Below are 20,767 nucleotides of genomic sequence, written 5' to 3' on the forward strand. Positions count from 1 at the left end.
CATGAATCTGAACAAGACCCAATTGATGGACAGGAAAGCCTGGTGTGCAGTCCATGGGGTCGCAAAGAGTAGGACAGGACTGAACGGCTGAACTGAAATGGAGTGCTTCCTCCCTCCCAATACACTGTGGACACTCCATAAGAAGCATAGAGAAAACCTAATGACCATGATTGGGTACTGAATACCAATCACTAGAAAAAGTATGAGAGGACTGAGACTCTGTACGTTATCTTCATACTCTATCCTCAGTACTCAAAAGAGTGCCAGACACAAACAGCAGCTCAGTAAGTACTGAAACAAGTGAACGCTGACAGGATTATAATCATGACAGTTGCCGCAGAAACACTGCCTGAAGCAGATACTCTTCAGAGAAGTCAGGCTGTATATTAAGACCAGTGGAAGCAAGTTGTGCCTTTGAAACTGGCAAGGCAATGCAATCATTTCCCCTCAGGCTTGCACAACAGTTTACAACTTCATCCATTTTCATAGGCCCCATTCTATCATATTAAGACTTGGTCACCAGGATAAACTTTCCAGGCCTCCACTTAGGAAGCTTACATTTGCAGATTCTATCCCACAGGTGTGAAGTTGCCATGTATGTAAATTTTCAGCTTCCTCTTTGGGGAGGATATATTCCATTCAAAGAGTTGCAAGGGTAACGTGTAGTTTACCCATTGGGGCTTTTGGTTTATTTCTAACACCTGCTGCTTAAAGTCTGTAGAACTGAACTTTTATATGTTTTTTTTTTTTTAACAAAAGAATAAGATCGAAGCGATTTCGATACTAGCATTTTCCCAAAGACCACACATACCTCCGGTTTCTCTTAATATGTGTATAAGAGCATGTAGGGGTGTAGTCTTGTTTTATTTCAGAACTTCTCTTTCTTGAATTCAGAGCAAGCCCTGTGTCTGAAGCAAACAAACAAAATGGGTATGTGCATTTCTTTTCAGGAAACGAATAGGATTTCGGGTGAGTTATCACCAGACCTTGCCAGTTTGTACTAATGTGTTAACATGTACACAAAGAGTAAGCTCCAGGTGATAGAAGGAGCTTTAGCCTCATTCTCACCACAGCCTAGACTCTACTTTTAGGCTTCCAATTTTAGCTGGGGAAAATCCAACCAGTACTTCTGAGTGTGCAAGGCTGTGGAGAATCACAGCCAAGCTCTGTGTGAATCAGTCTGCGTGGCTGTGAAGGAATTGCGGACTGAACTGAATTTTTCAACTAAATATTTTCTTTGCAATTTCTCCACTGAACTTATCATAAAATAATATATATTTTTCTGATCTACATAAGGATTTTCTTCGAAATATCCAAGGAAGTGTATTTTCAGCCCATCTCTATGATAAATGGCTTGATGTTATTGATCAAGGGAATGAGGAGGAGAAAATAACTGCGACCCAGAGGTAATGATGCAATAATTACTCAACTCTGAGAAAATGCAACCAACATACTCTTAGGAAAATATTAGCTTATAGTTTACAGCCGTGTCCTCTGAAATAATGAGCAGTATCAAGTGCTTTCACTTGAGGATACCCCTGGAAGCCAGTTTGAAAAGAGATGCATGCCTTATTGGTGACACTGTATTTTTCTCTTTATCTATTAACATGGAATGCTTGACCATTTTACACCTTCTGAATACATGAAACTGTTGGAGATGAAATTCACTGGCGTAGAAAGAGATGATAAAGAACCAATCTGCCAGGGGTATGATCTTAAATACAAACACATAACTAACCAGAGTAGGGCTTATCTGGTTCAGGAATTAAAATCAGTGAAACATTTTTGTGTGCATCCATGCCTGGCACTGTGAGAATGGACTGTGTACCTGGTAGAAAAAGGAGTACTGTGTTCTCTGTATTTCCACTTACTAAGCAAAATGACTCGCTTTATTCATAAGTGCTTTTTCTGTCATTAGGCTTGTAGACCAGCTACCAAGAGCCAATGTAGTGTTTTTGAGATACCTTTTTGGAGTGTTACACAACATTGAGCAACATTCTTCATCCAATCAGATGACACCTTATGATTTATCCGTGTGTCTCACCCCAAGCATCCTTTGTCTGCTTAATTCTGGCAGCTCAGCATTTGAAAACTTCACCAAAAAGGTAACAAGATCTCTCATTTTATGCCTTGTGGGGCAGAGTCTCCATTTTGAACCTGAAGTCTGTGGTATTAACACTGGTGAACCCATGTTTTAAAGTGCACATTTCAATTACACCGCCTTGGAGTGGCAGAGTCCTACTCTGGTTGGGCATGGGAAGGTGTCTTTTAACTGAGAACAGTTGAGTCACTTCTCCTTTGCCATCCAAGGGATTAAACAACAGAGAGGTAAGAGTAGGACGATATGATAGAAAAGAACCTGGCTTTGGAACCGGAGAGCCAAGGTTCAACTCTCAGCCTCATCACTGAGGGTGTAAGAGCCTCCAAACTGGGAGCTCATCATTACACAACGATGACAGACCCAATACATCTGGTCCCTGTCGGCACATCTTAGGCGGCCTGGGCCATACAAGCACCCGAGGCTCCACACACGCTGGCCGCACTCTGCCAGTTGTGGCTCATTCAGGAAAATACTTGGCTTCTATTGTGTCTCCGCTAGAGGATGAGGAAGCTAGTAAAATATTTCAGAACATCCTAACAGAGCCATAACATGCCTAATAAGATCACAGCTCTTCTCCAAGCTCCCCTAGACAGCAAGTGGGAGGCAAGGCAAGGTAGATAGACAGACAGACAGACAGACATGTTTTCTCTCCAGATGCTTTCTTCCTTCACAACCTCCCTCCCACCCCCCACCTCACACAGAAACCTCTGCTACCTAACTTTCAGATATTTCTTCATTGAAGTGAATTTCACAATTTGTGTGTATTTGAAACTTAATAAGTTTTAATAAGATGCTATATATAAATTCCTTATCAATAAATCTAGAAAAACTTTAATAAAACTAAATAAAACTTAAAGAGAGAATATGCACTTTTGTCCCAAATTTCCTATGTGGGCTACTTGCAGATAATCCTAGTTTTAAGCATGTAAGCATGATTAGAAAATTTTAGCTATTAAACCAGCCCACATATTATAACTTTAGCCCAATGACTAAAAGAATGTTAAAGTTGGTGCCCAATGTACTCTTGAAAGTATCAGTTATTTCTTAGAAAAAACTGATGTATATATATAATATGTATATCTATATATACATATATTTAGTCGTCTGAATTTTTCTCAGACATCTTTTGCATTTTGTGTAAGAGCCCAGGTTCACGTATGAAATGTGATTTACTATTATGCCATATGTACAGTAATACACCTTTTTTTTTTTTGCCCCTTTGTGTTACAGGTTTCTCTGATACAATTCCTCATTGAAAACTGTCTCAAGATATTTGGAGAAGATATCACTTCTCTCTTTGGAGAGAACTCAGTGAGTTGTGATAACAGTGATATCACTGATAACAGTGAGATTTCAGGTAGGAGAATAATGTAACTGGCTTTCATGCAAAAGACAGCAAGGCTGCCAGGGCTCCATGGGAGATCCTAGAGCCCAAATCACATTGTAAGGGCAGTCATTTCCATCAGCTCCAAGACATGGGAAGTTTCCCACTTGTGAGATCAAAGAAAGGATAACACTGTTCTGATTTCAAGAAGCAACTAGTACAGCTTTAGGAGACATCACGGTTCAGTTGAGTTCAGTTGCTCAGTCGTGTCCGACTCTTTGTGACCCCAAGGACTACAGTGCCCCCAAGTCCTTGGGGTCGAGGACTGCAGCGTGCCAGGCCTCCCTGTGCATCACCAACTCCCGGAGCTTACTCAAACTCATGTCCATCGAATCGGTGATGCCATCCAACCATCTCATCTTCTCTCGTCCCCTTCTCCTCCTGCCTTCAATCTTTCCCAGCATCAGAGTCTTTTCCAAAGAGTCAGTTCTTCACATCAGGTGGCCAAAACAGTGGAGTTTCAGCTTCAGCTACAGTGAGATTGTTGTGTTTGGGGTGGCCTTTCTGTATTCTGGCAGCTTGTGGTTCCTCTTTATTGTGGAGGTTCCTCACTGTGGCTGGGGTTTTGCAGGCGGCTTCTCAAGGTTTCCTGGTTAGGGAAGCTTGCGTCCATGTTCTGGTGGGTGGGGCTGGATTTCTCTCTGGAGTGGAATGAAGTGTCCAGTAGTGAGTTTTAAGATGACTGTGGGTTTGGTGTGACTTAGGGCAGCCTGTATATTGATGCTCGGGGCTATGTTCTTGCATTGCTAGAGAATTTGTGTGGTATGTCTTGCTCTGGAACTTGTTGGCTCTTGGGTGGTGCTTGGTTTCAGTGTAGGTACGAAGGCTTTGGATGAGCTCTTATCCATTAATGTTCCCTGGAGTCAGGAGTTCTCTGGTGTTCTCAGGATTTGGACTTAAGCCTCCTGCCTCTGGTTTTCAGTCTTATTCTTACAGTAGCCTCGAGACTTCTCTATCTGTACAGCACCAATGATAAAACATCTAGGTTAATGATGAAAAGCTTCTCCACAGTGAGGGACACCCGGAGAGGTTCACAGAGTGAGACGGAGAAGAGAAGAGGGAGGAGGGAGATAGAGTTGACCAGGAGAAGAAGAGGGGGACTCAAACGGGGAGAGTGCAAGCTAGCCAGTAGTCAATTCCCTGTGTGCTCTCCTCGGTCTGGACCCCTCAGAGAGATTCATGGAGTTACACAGAGAAGAGAAGAGAAGTAGGAGGAAGGAGACAGAGGTGACCGGGAGGAGAATAGAGGGATTCAAAAGGAGAGAGACAGATCCAGCCAGTAATCAGCTCCCTAAGTGTTCTCCACAGCCCGGGACACACAAAGAGATTCACAGAGTTGGGTAGGGAAGAGAAGGGTGAGGTGGAGATAGAAGTTACCTGGTGGAGAAAAAGGAGAGTGAAAAGGGGGAGAGAGCCATCAAGCCAGTAATCACACTCCCAACTAAAAATGGGTAGAGAAGATTGGGTTCCTAAAGGTACAAAATTGATAACAAATACCAAAAAGCACAGATTAAAAGTCTAGAGTTAACGTGACACTCCCCAAAATACAATATTTTTAAAAAAGTCACAAAAAATGATAAAAAATATATATATGTACTTTGATTACAAATAGGGTCCTTTTTCTGGAAGATAATAGTAGGTTATAAAAATGAAAATGAAGGGAGTACTAGAGGACTAAAAAATTAAGAAAAAAATTTTTTTAATGACAATGGTAAAAATATATCTAGGAATTTTTCTGGAGGTGTTGTGGGCAGTGTGGGGTTAATTCAGTTTCAGATAGTTCCTTGATCCAGCTTATACATCTCAAGATCTATAGGCCCCTTCCAATGTAGTCAGTGCTAACTACAAGGTTTGAATCTGTTGCACCTGTCATTTGCAGAGCGGTTCCCTCTGTTTATTTTAGCTTCTTCTGTTTGCTGGTCTCTTCAGTGTCTAATTTCCGCCCTGACATAGGGGATCGAAGGTGGTCACTCATTTAGGCTAACTGATTCAGTCGTGCTCTGGGCAGGTTGGAACACTGCAAACAAATATCACTGGCATATGCTCACAAGGTCCCGGCCGCACTGGGGTTGCCAACAAGAACTCTAACACCAACCAATGTACATAACGAAAGGTCCTTCTAGACCTGAAAATAAAAGTACAGGGCTTAATGTCTATTTTGCTTTCCGTCTATGCTTATAGACGAGCTGGACATACACCTTTGTAACAACTGATAGAGCTTTCTTCCTAAGAGTATTCTTATTAAAGCTGAACAATGCATGAATACATTTGGAATATATGAATACCTGTGGGTAGCTTAGAAATAAAAGAATCAGGTTAAGAGTAGGGAAACCAGGGTGCATAAAGCAACTCACCCCATATAAACATGTATTTTTTTAAACATTTGCACATATTAATTAGGAGATTCTCTTCCTGAATTTAAGAATGCATTTGCTTTCTTCATTATCTCCTTTTAAAATGATGGCAGTATGAATCGCAGGGCAGGAGGAGCCTAATGCCATTTTGATGGCATTCCTCTAGGAATGTACACCTTCTGGAGGCTGCAAAAGCAAATGGAGAATGGGGGTCGAGTCTGCTTGGGGGGAGGTGACTGATGTCTAGGCTGCCTTAGGCCCTTTCAAGGAGGGAAATGACCTTTATTAAGGCTGCTATGTGCCATGTCTTGTGATGAGTAGTACCTGATGTTATGTAGTCCAGTGAGGTGTAAGTAGCATCATTTCTGTTAAGTCTGAGCAAAGTGAAGCTCAAAGACTTTTAGGCAACTTATCCAATTAAGAGGCAGAATAGGAGCCTTCTAGTTCTCTCACCCAGCACCACAAGTGGTTCAGTCCCTTGAAAGGACATGGTGATGTACTCACTATGTCTCAGAACAGACAAGAGGATGGGCATTTTAAAATATTTGGTTACATTCTCCTGTTGATTTTTCTACAACTTGGCTCCTCTGTTGACTTCTTTAGCTGGATATTTAAGCAGGTTATTTAAGGAAATATTAAGCAGGTTTATTGAGCAAATACCAGGGAAACATGCTTAGCTGGGCATGAGAAACTCTGAACTCCATTTCTCATTGCTGATCACTCTTTCTTTGAAAAGCCCTTCATCTGCATTCCTTTGACAGGGGCTGTTGGTAGTTAACATTCATCTTTGGGTTAGCTGAGTAAGGTGTTACAGACAAATGGCCAACTGTAATCCTACCAAGTAGTCTGCATTTAATGACTACTTCCCAAGGACCCTGAGGGCAGGAAGTCATCCCTGGAGCTGACTGAGGTGTGTGGCCTCCCAGAGGAGAGGTCCAAAGACTGACTGAAAAGCAGGATGAGGCAGGATGTCTCATGAAAGGCGATTCTTTTGATGGGAGAAATTTGGGCATGACTGGTGTTCAGAAAGCCAAAGAGGTCATTGAACCGAGGAAGGAAACTTACTACAAAAGTAAATGATAACCAAATGCTGCTTGATATGAATATTAAATATTTTGCTTTTAAAATGTGATCTGATACCAGAATCCACTGATAATACTTACCATTAGGAAACCTGTATAACTACAGCTTAAGTGCCTCATGACACAGGGCAAAGGGAATAGTTAGCACTGTCTGGGGAGTACTGTCACAGGGAGAATCACCCCTGAGTCTGATCACGCCTCTAGGTTTGCAGAATATGGGGAAGAAGAACATGTTAACACCACAAGGATGCAATTAGCCTGTTTCAGAGTGTGGGGAATTCTATATAACAAATGGTTCAGTTTCTCTCTTTCAGCCTCTGCCATGAACATGCTGCTGAATGTAACTGGTGGAAATAGGCTAAATAAGCTAAAGTACTACTACTGAAAATCTCTCTTCTACATTTGATTCAGACAAGAAGACAGTTAATAAGAGTTCTGTCAAAAACTCGGCCTTTTGGTGTAGCTCCAGGACTCGCGAGGACAACCAACACCCACCTCTACCACCCAGAAAGCAAAAACAGCTCTTTGGAGCTCCTCTTGAAGCTGTATGTGATAATGACACCCTGCCCACCCCAATTCTGGTAGGTCTTCTTTTGGTTTTGGTAACCTTCCTGAGGAGGGGAGTTCGCAGAGATCAAGTGTTCTCTTCCCAATCTACTCCACATGAAGAAGTCTGGCTTTGTCCGATAAGTTTCACAATGTTATTTCAAAGAAAAAGATCTGATTTAGGTACTGCAGTGTCAGAAGGCAAATACAAGATGAAAAGTTACTCTCATCCATTCCACTGATTTCAACAAAGACCATCTATACCAGCTCAGACCAGTTAACGTGGGCTCTTTGAAGTAAGGCAGTTAGAGAAGGCGAGGCTGAGAAAAACGATGACACCTGGCACCTTACAAATCACCTTTAATGAGGCGAGACGGGGCAGCAGTCAGATTAGGGAGCTGCTGCCCTTACCCAAGAAGAGGAAGTCTATGTAGGCATGCATGTGGAAAGCTACTGTCTTAAGGGCGCCCATTCTTCTGCAAGGTTATTCAGAGTAGTTATCTCTTAAACATCTGGGGCAAGGAATTTTGGAGATCGGCCAGAGGCTGGGACCGGGTGGGAGCCGGGCATAATCAACCCTATGTCCATTTTTTTCTTTGGGTGAGAGAGCTCTTGGTTTTGCATAGAATGGTGGGGAGGACCTGGAGGGGAGTTTAACTCCAGGCTATGTTGAGCCCTGTAACTTTCCTCAGACTCTGTGTGTAAGAAGCTCTGAGAGTCCACCTCATCCTCACATTGTCTCCTGGTCTCCTCCCTTGAAATCCACACTAGTCTCAAGTCTCCTTCAGCTGAGTCTGCTCGCCCTATGACTCAAAATGTCTCACACGGATTTGATATGTAACTCAAGTGTTTAAGCATAAAGTAGGCATCCTCTGGCAAAGATGAATCCTTTGATCCTGCCAGAATGTGTCAAAAGAGAGTCACAGAGTTTGGACTGTGTATTGAACTGTAGTAGTGTATTGAAGTGTAAGCATTAACTCTTGTTCACTGTCCACTCTCTCTCCAAGCACTACACTAGATGCAGGGAATTGTATGCTATATATGGAGAAATTTATCATACCAGTTATGTGCTAGCTACTACCCCAGACCTTGGGCTTTCACAGAAAATTTAGGCGGTAGCCATTACTATCACCACCCTCACTTCATAAAAGAAAAACAAAAGAGCCTCACCCAAGAATGTGCTATGCCCACAGTCACACAGTGGATGAGGAGCATAACAGATTCCACAATCCTTGAAAAACCTAGCTCCAATATCTGTTATCTCTCTAACTTTGCAGACAGCAGAGGACATGAAAATACAGGAAAAGGAACTAGAAAGGCTGATGAGAAAGGAATGAGATCAGAGGAGGAGGAGCCTGATTAAGCCTGAGGTTGAGGGGAGGGAATACAGGAAACAGGAATGAATGGGGTGGACAGTCCCTGGAAGGGGAATAAACAAATGGAGCATGAATATGGCAAAAAGATTTCCACACTCAGGGAAGAGCATCTATAATAGGGAATAATGAGAAAGCAGCGGTGAAGGAGGAGAGGGTGACTCCTCAAAGGCCTCAAAGCAGAGACAGTTAATACAGTAAATTCACTGAAACAGAAAATCTGACTACACAAGTGTTTAAAATGTTTCAGTGTATGACTCAAATCGATTGTTGGGTAGGAAATATATTTACAGACACTGAAGTAAAAATTTCAAATTGACTTGGGTGCTGTTCTAGAACTGTACCCTCATATACCACAACTCTGTCAAAACAGGAGCAAGCTTGTGCTCTGGGCTTCTAGATAGGAAATGTCCCACAGTTTTCTTCTCTTTCCTTCCCTATAGGAGATGCTTTCCTTTATCAATCAAAAAGGGCCGTTCACAGAAGGCATCTTCAGAAAACCAGCCAGTATAAAATCCGCAATAGCCCTAAAGGAGAAACTAAACGCTGGACACAAAGTTAACTTGGATGATGAATCCGTTCTCGTAGTATCGTCGGTCTTAAAGGTAAGGAAAGCTTGAGCATCGTCCACACACAGAGTCAGTCTAAAGCTGTATGACTGGTCCTTCACTATGAATGCCCAAGAAGCATAATAGGCATAAGAGAGGAAGGATCTGAAACGTGGAAAACACTTCACAAAGTCAAAAGTGAAGGAAGGTACCTCAAATGTTATGAGCCCTGCCGCGTCCAGCACAAGCAAGAGTCGCACCTGCACAGGGAGAGAACGGAGCGTCCCCGCTAAGAAAATCAGAGAGAGACAAAAGATGGGGTTGAGAGGATCAGCCCCAAATGGCTGATACCTTGCTTTATTGTGCTGCGGTATATATAGGGTAAAGTACGTGACTTAAGGCACTCACAAGGTTGTTTTTTAATCTCAGGATACAATCACCAGACCCTTACCATTGTATACAGAACACAATCAGAATATCTATCTTCTATGAAATATACACAATAAGATAATCTATCTTCTATGAAATGTTGCCGAAACCAAACATCTTGGAGCCTTAAGGGTTATAAAAACTCTTGAGGGTGGCGGGACAGGGAGCTTAGGCACGTGTCCTAGGGCCCGGCATACCTGCCAGGGAGCTCCCAAGACTCAACCCTTCACGGGTCGTCCCCCGCAAGCCCCATACATTAGATATATTCCTTTTTCATTGCACATCTTGGCTCCTGAACACCCCATGAAGAAGAAGAATAAATTTCAAAATACCCGCCTACCACGTTGATCGTTTACCAAACAAGCTTCCAGCTTTGGATGACTTCCTCATCAGCTTCCTAATGAAGGCAACATTTCCAAAATAAAATTCATATTAAGCTTTTGGAAACAGTTAACAGAAGTAACTTCCAGGTGGCTCAGACAGTGAAGAATCTGCCTGCGATGCAAGAAACCTGGGTTTGATCCCTGGGTTGGAAGGATCCCCTGGAACAGGGACTGGCATACGACTCCAGTCGTATGGACGGAGGAGTCTGGCAGGTTATAGTTTATGAGGGGGCCCAGAACTGGACACGGCTGTGGCAAGTGAGCATGGATGCAAGACAGATGTTTACTCACTATGGTAAACTCATGAGTGTGTGTGTTAGTCGCCTAGTCGCATCCGACTCTCTGTGATCCCATTGACTGTAGCCCAGCAGACTCCTCTGTCCATGCAACCCTCCAGGCAAGAATCCTAGAGTGGGTTGCCATGCTCGACTCCAGGGGATCTTCCTGCCAGGGATCGAACCTGCCTCTCTTGCATCTCCTGCATTGGCAGGCAGGTTCTTTACCACTAGCCCCACCTTGGAAGCCCATTTCTCTTACAATGAACCAAACAATGCTCTGATCACTTCGAAAATCTCTGATCACTTCATCATCCTTCCTTCCCCTGTCTCTCAATGGTTTTTACTTTAAAATTAGTGTAGGGATGACTCCACCATTTGTTCCCCATTTTCCTCCTTTTCTCTCCCTTCCCATCTTTAACAACCTTTGTTAATATCTGTACGTTTTATCCACCGCCCAAGGTTACAGTTACATGGTAACCAGTTTTACTATATGCCCCATCTTATAAATCTAATTTTTAAAGTGAGTCCAACAGTCAAAATCAGTTTAGAATTTGGAAAAGTTCCATCGATTTATACAAAAAATAGACTGAGGTTGAAATGATACAGCTAAATCACAAGCGTGTAGTTAAATTTCTACCAGGGCGATAACAGAACAGAAAAAAAAAATTAATCAATCCATCTTTGAATCTGTTAGCAGCTATGAACAAAAATATATTGATGTAGTAATAACTATAAACAGGTTCAAAATTATGTTAGAAACTAAATAACATGTGGTGTTTCCTTGTCCCCTGTTAATGTTCGATTGTATGATAATAGCAACAGTACAGATATGACTTAGAGGTGAGCCCTAGTACACTTGCACCATCATAATACACACTAGGGATGCAAATAGCAAGTAGAGTGCTACCCTCTATAAGGTGCACACTTGGAACTGATTTGATTTGTGAGCAGGTGTTACTAGGCTCTTGCCTGTTTCCATGCTATAAGCGTACAGGTCTTAGACAATCTCAAAGCTTTCTCTTCCTAAAGTTGATTGATCTTGGTGGGGAATCAAACTTTGCACCTTTGGCCTTGAGAATACCATATGTCCAAGCAACCACAGAGTTGCTCTGAATTAGAAGTGAATATCATCAGAACCACATTGAGTTTTCCATTAAACTATCTATAAACAGAGGGCCAATAGCAAATAGCCACGGCATATTCTGTATGAGTCATGTCCTGGCTTAAGCACAAAGGGCCTGCTGCACACCCCCAGACTCCCAGAAGCCAAAGCCAGATGAGATGGTTGAATGGCATCACCAACTCGATGGACATGAATCTGAATAAGACCCAGGTGTTGGTGATGGACAGGAAAGCCTGGTGTGCAGTGCATGGGGTCGCAAAGAGTAGGACAGGACTGAACGGCTGAACTGAAATGGAGTGCTTCCTCCCTCCCAATACACTGTGGACACTCCATAAGAAGCATAGAGGAAACCTAATGACCATGATTGGGTACTGAATACCAATCACTAGAAAAAGTATGAGAGGACTGAGACTCTGTACGTTATCTTCATACTCTATCCTCAGTACTCAAAGGAATGCCGGACAGAAACAGCAGCTCAGTAAGTACTGAAACAAGTGAACACTGACGGGATTATAATCATGACAGTTGCCGTAGAAACACTGCCTGAAGCAGATACTCTTCAGAGAAGTCAGGCTGTATATTAAGACCAGTGGAAGCAAGTTGTGCCTTTGAAACTGGCAAGGCAATGCAATCATTTCCCCTCAGGCTTGCACAACAGTTTACAACTTCATCCATTTTCATAGGCCCCATTCTATCATATTAAGACTTGGTCACCAGGATAAACTTTCCAGGCCTCCACTTAGGAAGCTTACATTTGCAGATTCTATCCCACAGGTGTGAAGTTGCCATGTATGTAAATTTTCAGCTTCCTCTTTGGGGAGGATATATTCCATTCAAAGAGTTGCAAGGGTAACGTGTAGTTTACCCATTGGGGCTTTTGGTTTATTTCTAACACCTGCTGCTTAAAACTCTGTAGAACTGAACTTTTATAAGTTTTTTTTTTTTTTTTTAAGTAAAAGATCGAAGCGATTTCCATACTAGCTTTTTCCCAAAGAGCACACATACCTCCGGTTTCTCTTAATATGTGTATAAGAGCATGTAGGGGTGTAGTCTTGTTTTATTTCAGAACTTCTCTTTCTTGAATTCAGAGCAAGCACTGTGTCTGAAGTAAACAAACAAAATGGGTATGTGCATTTCTTTTCAGGAAACGAATAGGATTTCGGGTGAGTTATCACCAGACCTTGCCAGTTTGTACTAATGTGTTAACATGTACACAAAGAGTAAGCTTCAGGTGATAGAAGGAGCTTTAGCCTCATTCTAACCACAGCCTAGACTCTACTTTTAGGCTTCTAATTTTAGCTGCGGAAAATCCAACCAGTACTCGGAGTGTGCAAGGCTGTGGAGAGTCACAGTCAAGCTCCGTGTGAATCAGTCTGCGTGGCTGTGATGGAATTGCGGACTGAATTGAATTTTTCAACTAAATATTTTCTTTGCAATTTCTCCATTGAATTTATCATAAGAATAAAACATATTTTTCTGATCTACATAAGGATTTTCTTCGAAATATCCAAGGGAGCATCTTTTCAGCCCGTCTCTACGATAAATGGCTTGATGTTATTGATCAAGGGAATGAGGAGGAGAAAATAACTGCGACCCAGAGGTAATGATGCAATAATTACTCAACTCTGAGAAAATACAACCAACATACTCTTAGGAAAATATCAGCTTATAGTTTACAGCTGTGTCCTCTGAAATAATGAGCAGTATCAAGTGCTTTCACTTGATACCCCTGGAAGCCAGTTTGAAGAGAGATGCAGGCCTTATTGGCGACACTGTGTTTTTCTCCTAATCTTATTAACATGGAATGCTTGACCATTTTACACCTTCTGAATACATGAAACTGTTGGAGATGAAATCCACTGGCGTAGAAAGTGATGATAAAGAACCAATCCGCCAAGGGTATGATCTTAAATACAAACACATAACTAACCAGAGTAGGGCTTATCTGGTTCAGGAATTAAAATCAGTGAAACATTCTTGTATGCATTCATGCCTGGCACTGTGAGAATGGACTGTGTACCTGGTAGGAAAAGAAGTACTGTGTTCTCTGTATTTCCACTTACTAAGCAAAATGACTCGCTTTATTCATAAGTGCTTTTTCTGTCATTAGGCTTGTAGACCAGCTACCGAAAGCCAATGTAGTTTTTTTGCGACACCTTTTTGGAGTGTTACACAACATTGAGCAACATTCCTCATCCAGTCAGATGACAGCTCATGATTTATCCTTGTATCTCACCCCAAGCATCCTTTGTCTGCTTAATTCTGGCAGCTCAGCATTTGAAAACGTCAGCAAAAAGGTAACAAGATCTCTCATTTTATGCCTTGTGGGGCAGAGTCCCCATTTTGAACCTGAAGTCTATGGTATTAACGCTGGTGAATCCGTGTTTTAAAGTGCACATTTTAATTACACCGCCTTGGAGTGGCAGAGTCCTACTCTGGTTGGGCATGGGAAGGTGTATTTTAACTGAGAACAGCTGAGTCACTTCTCCCTTGCCATCCAAGGGATTAAACAACAGAGAGGTAAGAGTAGGACGATATGATAGAAAAGAACCTGGCTTTGGAACCGGAGAGCCAAGGTTCAACTCTCAGCCTCATCACTGAGGGTGTAAGAGCCTCCAAACTGGGAGCTCATCATTACACAACGATGACAGACCCAATACATCTGGTCCCTGTCGGCACATCTTAGGCGGCCTGGGCCATACAAGCACCCGAGGCTCCACACACGCTGGCCGCACTCTGCCAGTTGTGGCTCATTCAGGAAAATACTTGGCTTCTATTGTGTCTCCGCTAGAGGATGAGCAAGCTAGTAAAATATTTCAGAACCTCCTAACAGAGCCATAACATGCCTAATAAGATCACAGCTCTTCTCCAAGCTCCCCTAGACAGCAAGTGGGAGGCAAGGCAAGGTAGATAGACAGACAGACAGACATGTTTTCTCTCCAGATGCTTTCTTCCTTCACAACCTCCCTCCCGCCCCCCACCTCACAGAGAAACCTCTGCTACCTAACTTTCAGATATTTCTTCACTGAAGTGAATTTCACCATTTCTGCTGTATTTGATACTTAATAAGTTTTAGTAAGATGCTATATATAAATACTATATCATTAAAACTAGAAAGATTTTAATAAAACTAAAACTTAATACGACAATATACATTTTTGTCCCAAACATCCTATGTGGGCTACTTACAAATCATCCTAGTTTTAAGCATGTAACCATCATTACAAAATTTTAGCTATTAAACCAGCCCACATATTATAACTTTAGCCCACCGATTAAAACAATTTTAATACTTGTGCCCAAAGTACTCTTGAAAGTATCAGTTATTTCTAAGAAAAAACTGATACATATATATTATATATATATATGTGTCCATATATACATATATTTAATCAAGTCTGAATTATTTTCATACCTCTTTTGGATTTTGTGTTAGAGCCCAGGTTCATCTATGAAGTGTGATTTACTATTACACCATACATACAGTAATACACCATTTTTTTTGCCCCATTGTGTTACAGGTTTCTGTGATACAATTCCTCATTGAAAACTGTCTCAAGATATTTGGAGAAGATATCACTTCTCTCTTTGGAGAGAACTCAGTGAGTTGTGATAACAGTGATATCACTGATAACAGTGAGATTTCAGGTAGGTGAATAATGTAACTGGCTTTCATGCAAAAGACAGCAAGGCTGCCAGGGCTCCATGGGAGATCCTAGAGCCCAAATCACATTGTAAGGGCAATAATTTCCATCAGCTCTAAGACATGGGAAGTTTCCCACTTGTGAGATCAAAGAAAGAATAACACTGTTCTGATTTCAAGAAGCAACTAGTACAGCTTTAGGTGACATCACGGTTCAGTTGAGTTCAGTTGCTCAGTCGTGTCCGACTCTTTGTGACCCCAAGGACTACAGTGCCCCCGAGTCCTTGGGGTGGAGGACTGCAGCGTGCCAGGCCTCCCTGTGCATCACCAACTCCCGGAGCTTACTCAAACTCATGTCCATCGGATCGGTGATGCCATCCAACCATCTCATCCTCTCTTGTCCCCTTCTCCTCCTGCCTTCAATCTTTCCCAGCATCAGAGTCTTTTCCAAAGAGTCAGTTCTTCACATCAGGTGGCCAAAACAGTGGAGTTTCAGCCTCAGCTACAGTGAGATTGTTGTGTTTGGGGTGGCCTTTCTGTATTCTGGCAGCTTGTGGTTCCTCTTTATTGTGGAGGTTCCTCACTGTGGCTGGGGTTTTGCAGGCGGCTTCTCAAGGTTTCCTGGTTAGGGAAGCTTGCGTCCATGTTCTGGTGGGTGGGGCTGGATTTCTCTCTGGAGTGGAATGAAGTGTCCAGTAGTGAGTTTTGAGATGACTGTGGGTTTGGTGTGACTTAGGGCAGCCTGCATATTGATGCTCGGGGCTATGTTCCTGCATTGCTAGAGAATTTGTGTGGTATGTCTTGCTCTGGAACTTGTTAGCTCTTGGGTGGTGCTTGGTTTCAGTGTAGGTACGGAGGCTTTTGGATGAGCTCTTATCCATTAATGTTCCCTGGAGTCAGGAGTTCTCTGGTGTTCTCAGGATTTGGACTTAAGCCTCCTGCCTCTGGTTTTCAGTCTTATTCTTACAGTAGCCTCGAGACTTCTCTATCTGTACAGCACCAATGATAAAACATCTAGGTTAATGATGAAAAGCTTCTCCACAGTGAGGGACACCCGGAGAGGTTCACAGAGAGACGGAGAGAGGGAGAAGGGTAGATGATAGAGTTGACCAGGTGAAGAAGAGGGGGAATCAAAAGGGGAGAGAGCAAGCTAGCCAGTAGTCAATTCCCTGTGTGCTCTCCTCGGTCTGGACCCCTCAGAGAGGTTCATGCAGTAGTTAAACAGAGAAGAGAAGAAGGAGGAAGGAGGCGGAGGTGACCGGGAGGAGAAAAGAGGGATTCAAAAGGAGAGAGACCAGATCCAGCCAGTAATCAGTTCCCTAAATGTTCTCCACAGCCCGGAACACACAAAGAGATTCACAGAGTTGGGTAGGGAAGAGAAGGCTGAAGTGGAGATAGAAGTTACCTGGTGGAGAAAAAGGAGAGTCAAAAGAGGGAGAGAGCCATTAAGCCAGTAATCACACTTCCCAACTAAAAATGGGTAGAGAAGATTGGGTTCCTAAAGGTACAAAATTGGTAACAAATACCAAAAAGCACAGATTAAAAGTCTAGAGTTAACGTGACACTCCCCAAAATACAATATTTTTTAAAAAGTCACAATATATGATAAAATATATATATGAAGTTTACTTTTAAAATAGGGACTTTTTTTTGCAAGGTAATAGTAGATTATAAAAATGAAAATTAAAGGAGTAATAGAGGACTTAAAAATTTAAAGAAAATTTTTAAATGATAATAGTAAAAATATATCTAGGAATTTTTCTGGAGCTGTTGTGGGCAGTGTGGGGTTAGTTCGGTTTCAGATAGCTCCTAGATCCAGCTTATACTTCTCAAGATCTATAGGCCCCTTCCAATGTAGTCAGTGCTAACTACAAGGTTTGAATCCGTTGCACCTGTCATTTGCAGAGTGGTTCCCGGTGTTTATTTTAGCTTCTTCTGTTTGCTGGTCTCTTCAGTGTCTAATTTCCGCCCTGACATAGGGGATCGAAGGTGGTCACTCATTTAGGCTAACTGATTCAGTCGTGCTGTGGGCAGGTTGGAACACTGCAAACCTATATCACTGGCGTATGCTCACCAGGTCCCGGCCGCACTGGGTTTGCCCCCGCTCACGGTGTGTGTGCTTTCTCAGTCTACACTGCTCAGGCTCCAGGTTGCTCTGCCTGGAACTGTCTGAGGTGGGCCCTGGATTGCGTGCACTTCCCAGGTCTAAGCCACTCAGGTTCAGGTTGGTTCTCAGGCAGTCCTCAAAGGCTCAGACTCGGTTGGACTTAATACTTGTGCCCTTCCCCGGTCCGAGCAGCTTAGGCGGTTGGCGGGCAGAGTCACCCCCAGGTGTGGTGCGTCTTATCACGTCCTCCATCCCAGCCGCTCGGTTTCCTGGGTGGCAGCAGGTGTGCCCGTCTCAGGTATGCCATGTGTCTCTTCTGGGGAGCTGACCCCTGTTGCGACGCTCTCGGCGGATGTCAACCACCCAGAATTCCAAGAAGTCTTGGTAGGCAAATGGGAGCCTGCTTGCAGTTTTGTAGAGGATGCTCCTCTGGGGCTGAGATTGCCCCTTTCTGGCTCTGGCTGTCCCCGCCTGCCTCCCTGTCTCCAGGCAGTGCACAGCCAGCTAGCACTCCTGTGCTCAGTCCTATGTTCTTTGAGGGGGCCAGGAAGTGCCTTAGGTTAGGGCTTTTCCCAGGATAATAGGGCTTTTCCCAGGATAGTTCTCTCTCTCTTTTTACTTTCTGTCTGGCTATCCCACAGTTTGGGTCAGATTGCCCTCAGGGCATTCAGGCCAGGTGCCTACAATGCAGCCCACACCTCCCTGTTCAGCCCCCTGCTTGCTGGTGGCAAATGTGAATGTCTGGACTACTTCTCTGCTGGAAGTTGCTGTTAGGCACCTAAGTGGTGGGTTTTGTTTATTTATTTAGCATTCCTCCCTGTTACGTTGCCCTCGGAGATTCCAAAACTCCCCACTGATCTGCCAGTGAGAGTGTTTCCTGGTGTTTGGAAACTTCTCCTCTTTTAAGACTCCCTTCCTGGGACAGATCTCTGTCCCTACGTCTTTTGTCTCTCTTTTTACCTTTTATATTTTTTCTTACCTCCTTTCGAAGATAATGGGCTGCCTTTCTGGGTGCCTGATGTCCTCTGCCAGCATTCAGAAGTTGTTTTGTGGAATTTGCTCAGGCTCAAAAGTTCATTCCATTAAGTTGTGGGGAGAAAGTGATCTTTCCATCCTATTCCCTCCGCCATCTTAGGACCGCCCCTGAGACTTGAACTCTGGATTCTACCTCCACAGCAAGCTCACTTTCCATCCTCTTCAGACCCAGGTTGCAAATGGAACTGGACTGAATGTTTATATGTCTGTTTGTTTGCTTTAAAATCTTTCCTCTGCAATGATCCCTGCTACCACACCAATATTGTCCCATGGACATTTCTTTATCTGAATAAAACGTCCTACTAATTTTGGAAGTATTCGGGCCAGAACAGAATTACTACTGAAAGTATTTTTCTCCTTATAGTTGTTATTCTACACCCACAACATTTCAAATTTCACTTCTTAATGTTCAAACCCTAATTTGAGCATGAGGAAACACCAACCTAAATCTTGTGAGGACTGTTTAAGAAAGATGAGGATATAAAGTTAACCTGTTTAACAGTCCCTGGCAACCAACTCCAGTTTTATTATCTGGGACATCAACGGACAGGAGCCTGACAGGCTATATTTATGGGGTCGCAAGAGTTGGACACAACTGAACAACTGAGCACCATACTTTTCATGGTTATACTGTATATTTTTATTGGTCACAGAGCCAACAAGAACTCTAACACCAACCAATGTACATAACGAATGGTCCATCTAGACCTGAAAATAAAAGTACAGGGCTTAATGTCTCTTTTGCTTTGCATCTATGCTTATAGACGAGCTGGACATACACCTTTGTAGCAACTGATAGAGCTTTCTTCCTAAGAGTATTCTTATTAAAGCTGAACAATGCATGAATACATTTGGAATATATGAATACCTGTGGGTAGCTTAGAAATAAAAGAATCAGGTTAAGAGTAGGGAAACCAGGGTGCATAAAGCAACTCACCCCATATAAACATGTATTTTTTTAAACATTTGCACATATTAATTAGGAGATTCTCTTCCTGAATTTAAGAATGCATTTGCTATCTTCATTATCTCCTTTTAAAATGATGGCAGTATGAATCGCAGGGCAGGAGGAGCCTAATGCCATTTTGATGGCATTCCTCTAGGAATCTACACCTTCTGGAGGCTGCAAAAGCAAATGGAGAATGGGGGTCGAGTCTGCTTGGGGGGAGGTGACTGATGTCTAGGCTGCCTTAGGCCCTTTCAAGGAGGGAAATTACCTTTATTAAGGCTGCTATGTGCCATGTCTTGTGATGAGTAGTACCTGATGTTATGTAGTCCAGTGAGGTGTAAGTAGCATCATTTCTGTTAAGTCTGAGCAAAGTGAAGCTCAAAGACTTTTAGGCAACTTATCCAATTAAGAGGCAGAATAGGAGCCTTCTAGTTCTCTCACCCAGCACCACAAGTGGTTCAGTCCCTTGAAAGGACATGGTGATGTACTCACTATGTCTCAGAACAGACAAGAGGATGGGCATTTTAAAATATTTCGTTACATTCTCCTGTTGATTTTTCTACAACTTGGCTCCTCTGTTGACTTCTTTAGCTGGATATTTAAGCAGGTTATTTAAGGAAATATTAAGCAGGTTTATTGAGCAAATACCAGGGAAACATGCTTAGCTGGGCATGAGAAACTCTGAACTCCATTTCTCATTGCTGATCACTCTTTCTTTGAAAAGCCCTTCATCTGCATTCCTTTGACAGGGGCTGTGGTAGTTAGAATTCATCTTTGGGTTAGCTGAGTAAGGTGTTACACTAAAATGGCCAACTGTAATCCTACCAAGTAGTCTGCATTTAATGACTACTTCCCAAGACCCTGAGGACAGGAAGTCATCCCTGGAGCTGACTGAAGTGTGTGGCCTCCCAGAGGAGAGGTCCAGAGGCTGACTGAAAAGCAGGATGAGGCAGGATGTCTCATGAAAGGCGATTCTTTTGATGGGAGAAAATTGGGCATGACTGGTGTTCAGAAAGCCAAACAGGTCATTGAACCGAGGAAGGAAACTTACTACAAAAATAAATGATAACCAAATGCGGATTGATTTGAATATTAAATACTTTGCTTTTAAAATGAGATCTGATACCAGAACTGTCTGATAATACTTACCATTAGGAAACCTGTATAACTACAGCTTAAGTGCCTCATGACACAGGGCAAAGGGAATAGATAGCACTGTCTGGGGAGAACTGTCACAGGGAGAATCACCCCTGAGTCTGATCACGCCTCTAGGTTTGCAGAATATGGGGAAGAAGAACATGTTAACACCACAAGGATGCAATTAGCCTGTTTCAGAGTGTGGGGAATTCTATATAACAAATGGTTCAGTTTCTCTCTTTCAGCCTCTGCCATGAACATGCTGCTGAATGTAACTGGTGGAAATAGGCTAAAT

The 20,767-nt window shown here is 42.8% G+C and overlaps 1 protein-coding gene across 2 annotated transcripts in view; it reads left to right on the top strand.

Annotated features, from left to right (window-relative positions):
* The first annotated feature begins 489 nt into the window (after positions 1–489).
* The window catches only part of LOC138442261 (uncharacterized), a 71,487-nt gene continuing 51,209 nt past the window's right edge, over positions 490–20,767 (top strand). Inside the window, exons 1-9 of one of the 2 annotated variants that reach the window (XM_069593367.1) lie at positions 490–595; positions 1,297–1,406; positions 1,919–2,105; positions 3,332–3,458; positions 7,333–7,502; positions 9,284–9,445; positions 13,092–13,201; positions 13,712–13,898; positions 15,123–15,249. In XM_069593367.1, coding sequence (XP_069449468.1) covers positions 2,013–2,105; positions 3,332–3,458; positions 7,333–7,502; positions 9,284–9,445; positions 13,092–13,201; positions 13,712–13,898; positions 15,123–15,249 — 976 coding nt within the window. In that variant the 5' untranslated portion in view covers positions 490–595; positions 1,297–1,406; positions 1,919–2,012. Of the gene's footprint in view, positions 596–1,296; positions 1,407–1,918; positions 2,106–3,331; positions 3,459–4,193; positions 4,248–7,332; positions 7,503–9,283; positions 9,446–13,091; positions 13,202–13,711; positions 13,899–15,122; positions 15,250–20,767 lie in introns of those variants that run through there. The other variant, XM_069593368.1, reaches the window with a different exon arrangement.

This window comes from Ovis canadensis, chromosome 6 (genome assembly GCF_042477335.2).
Source record: "Ovis canadensis isolate MfBH-ARS-UI-01 breed Bighorn chromosome 6, ARS-UI_OviCan_v2, whole genome shotgun sequence".
In the NCBI taxonomy this organism is placed as follows: Eukaryota; Metazoa; Chordata; class Mammalia; order Artiodactyla; family Bovidae; genus Ovis; species Ovis canadensis.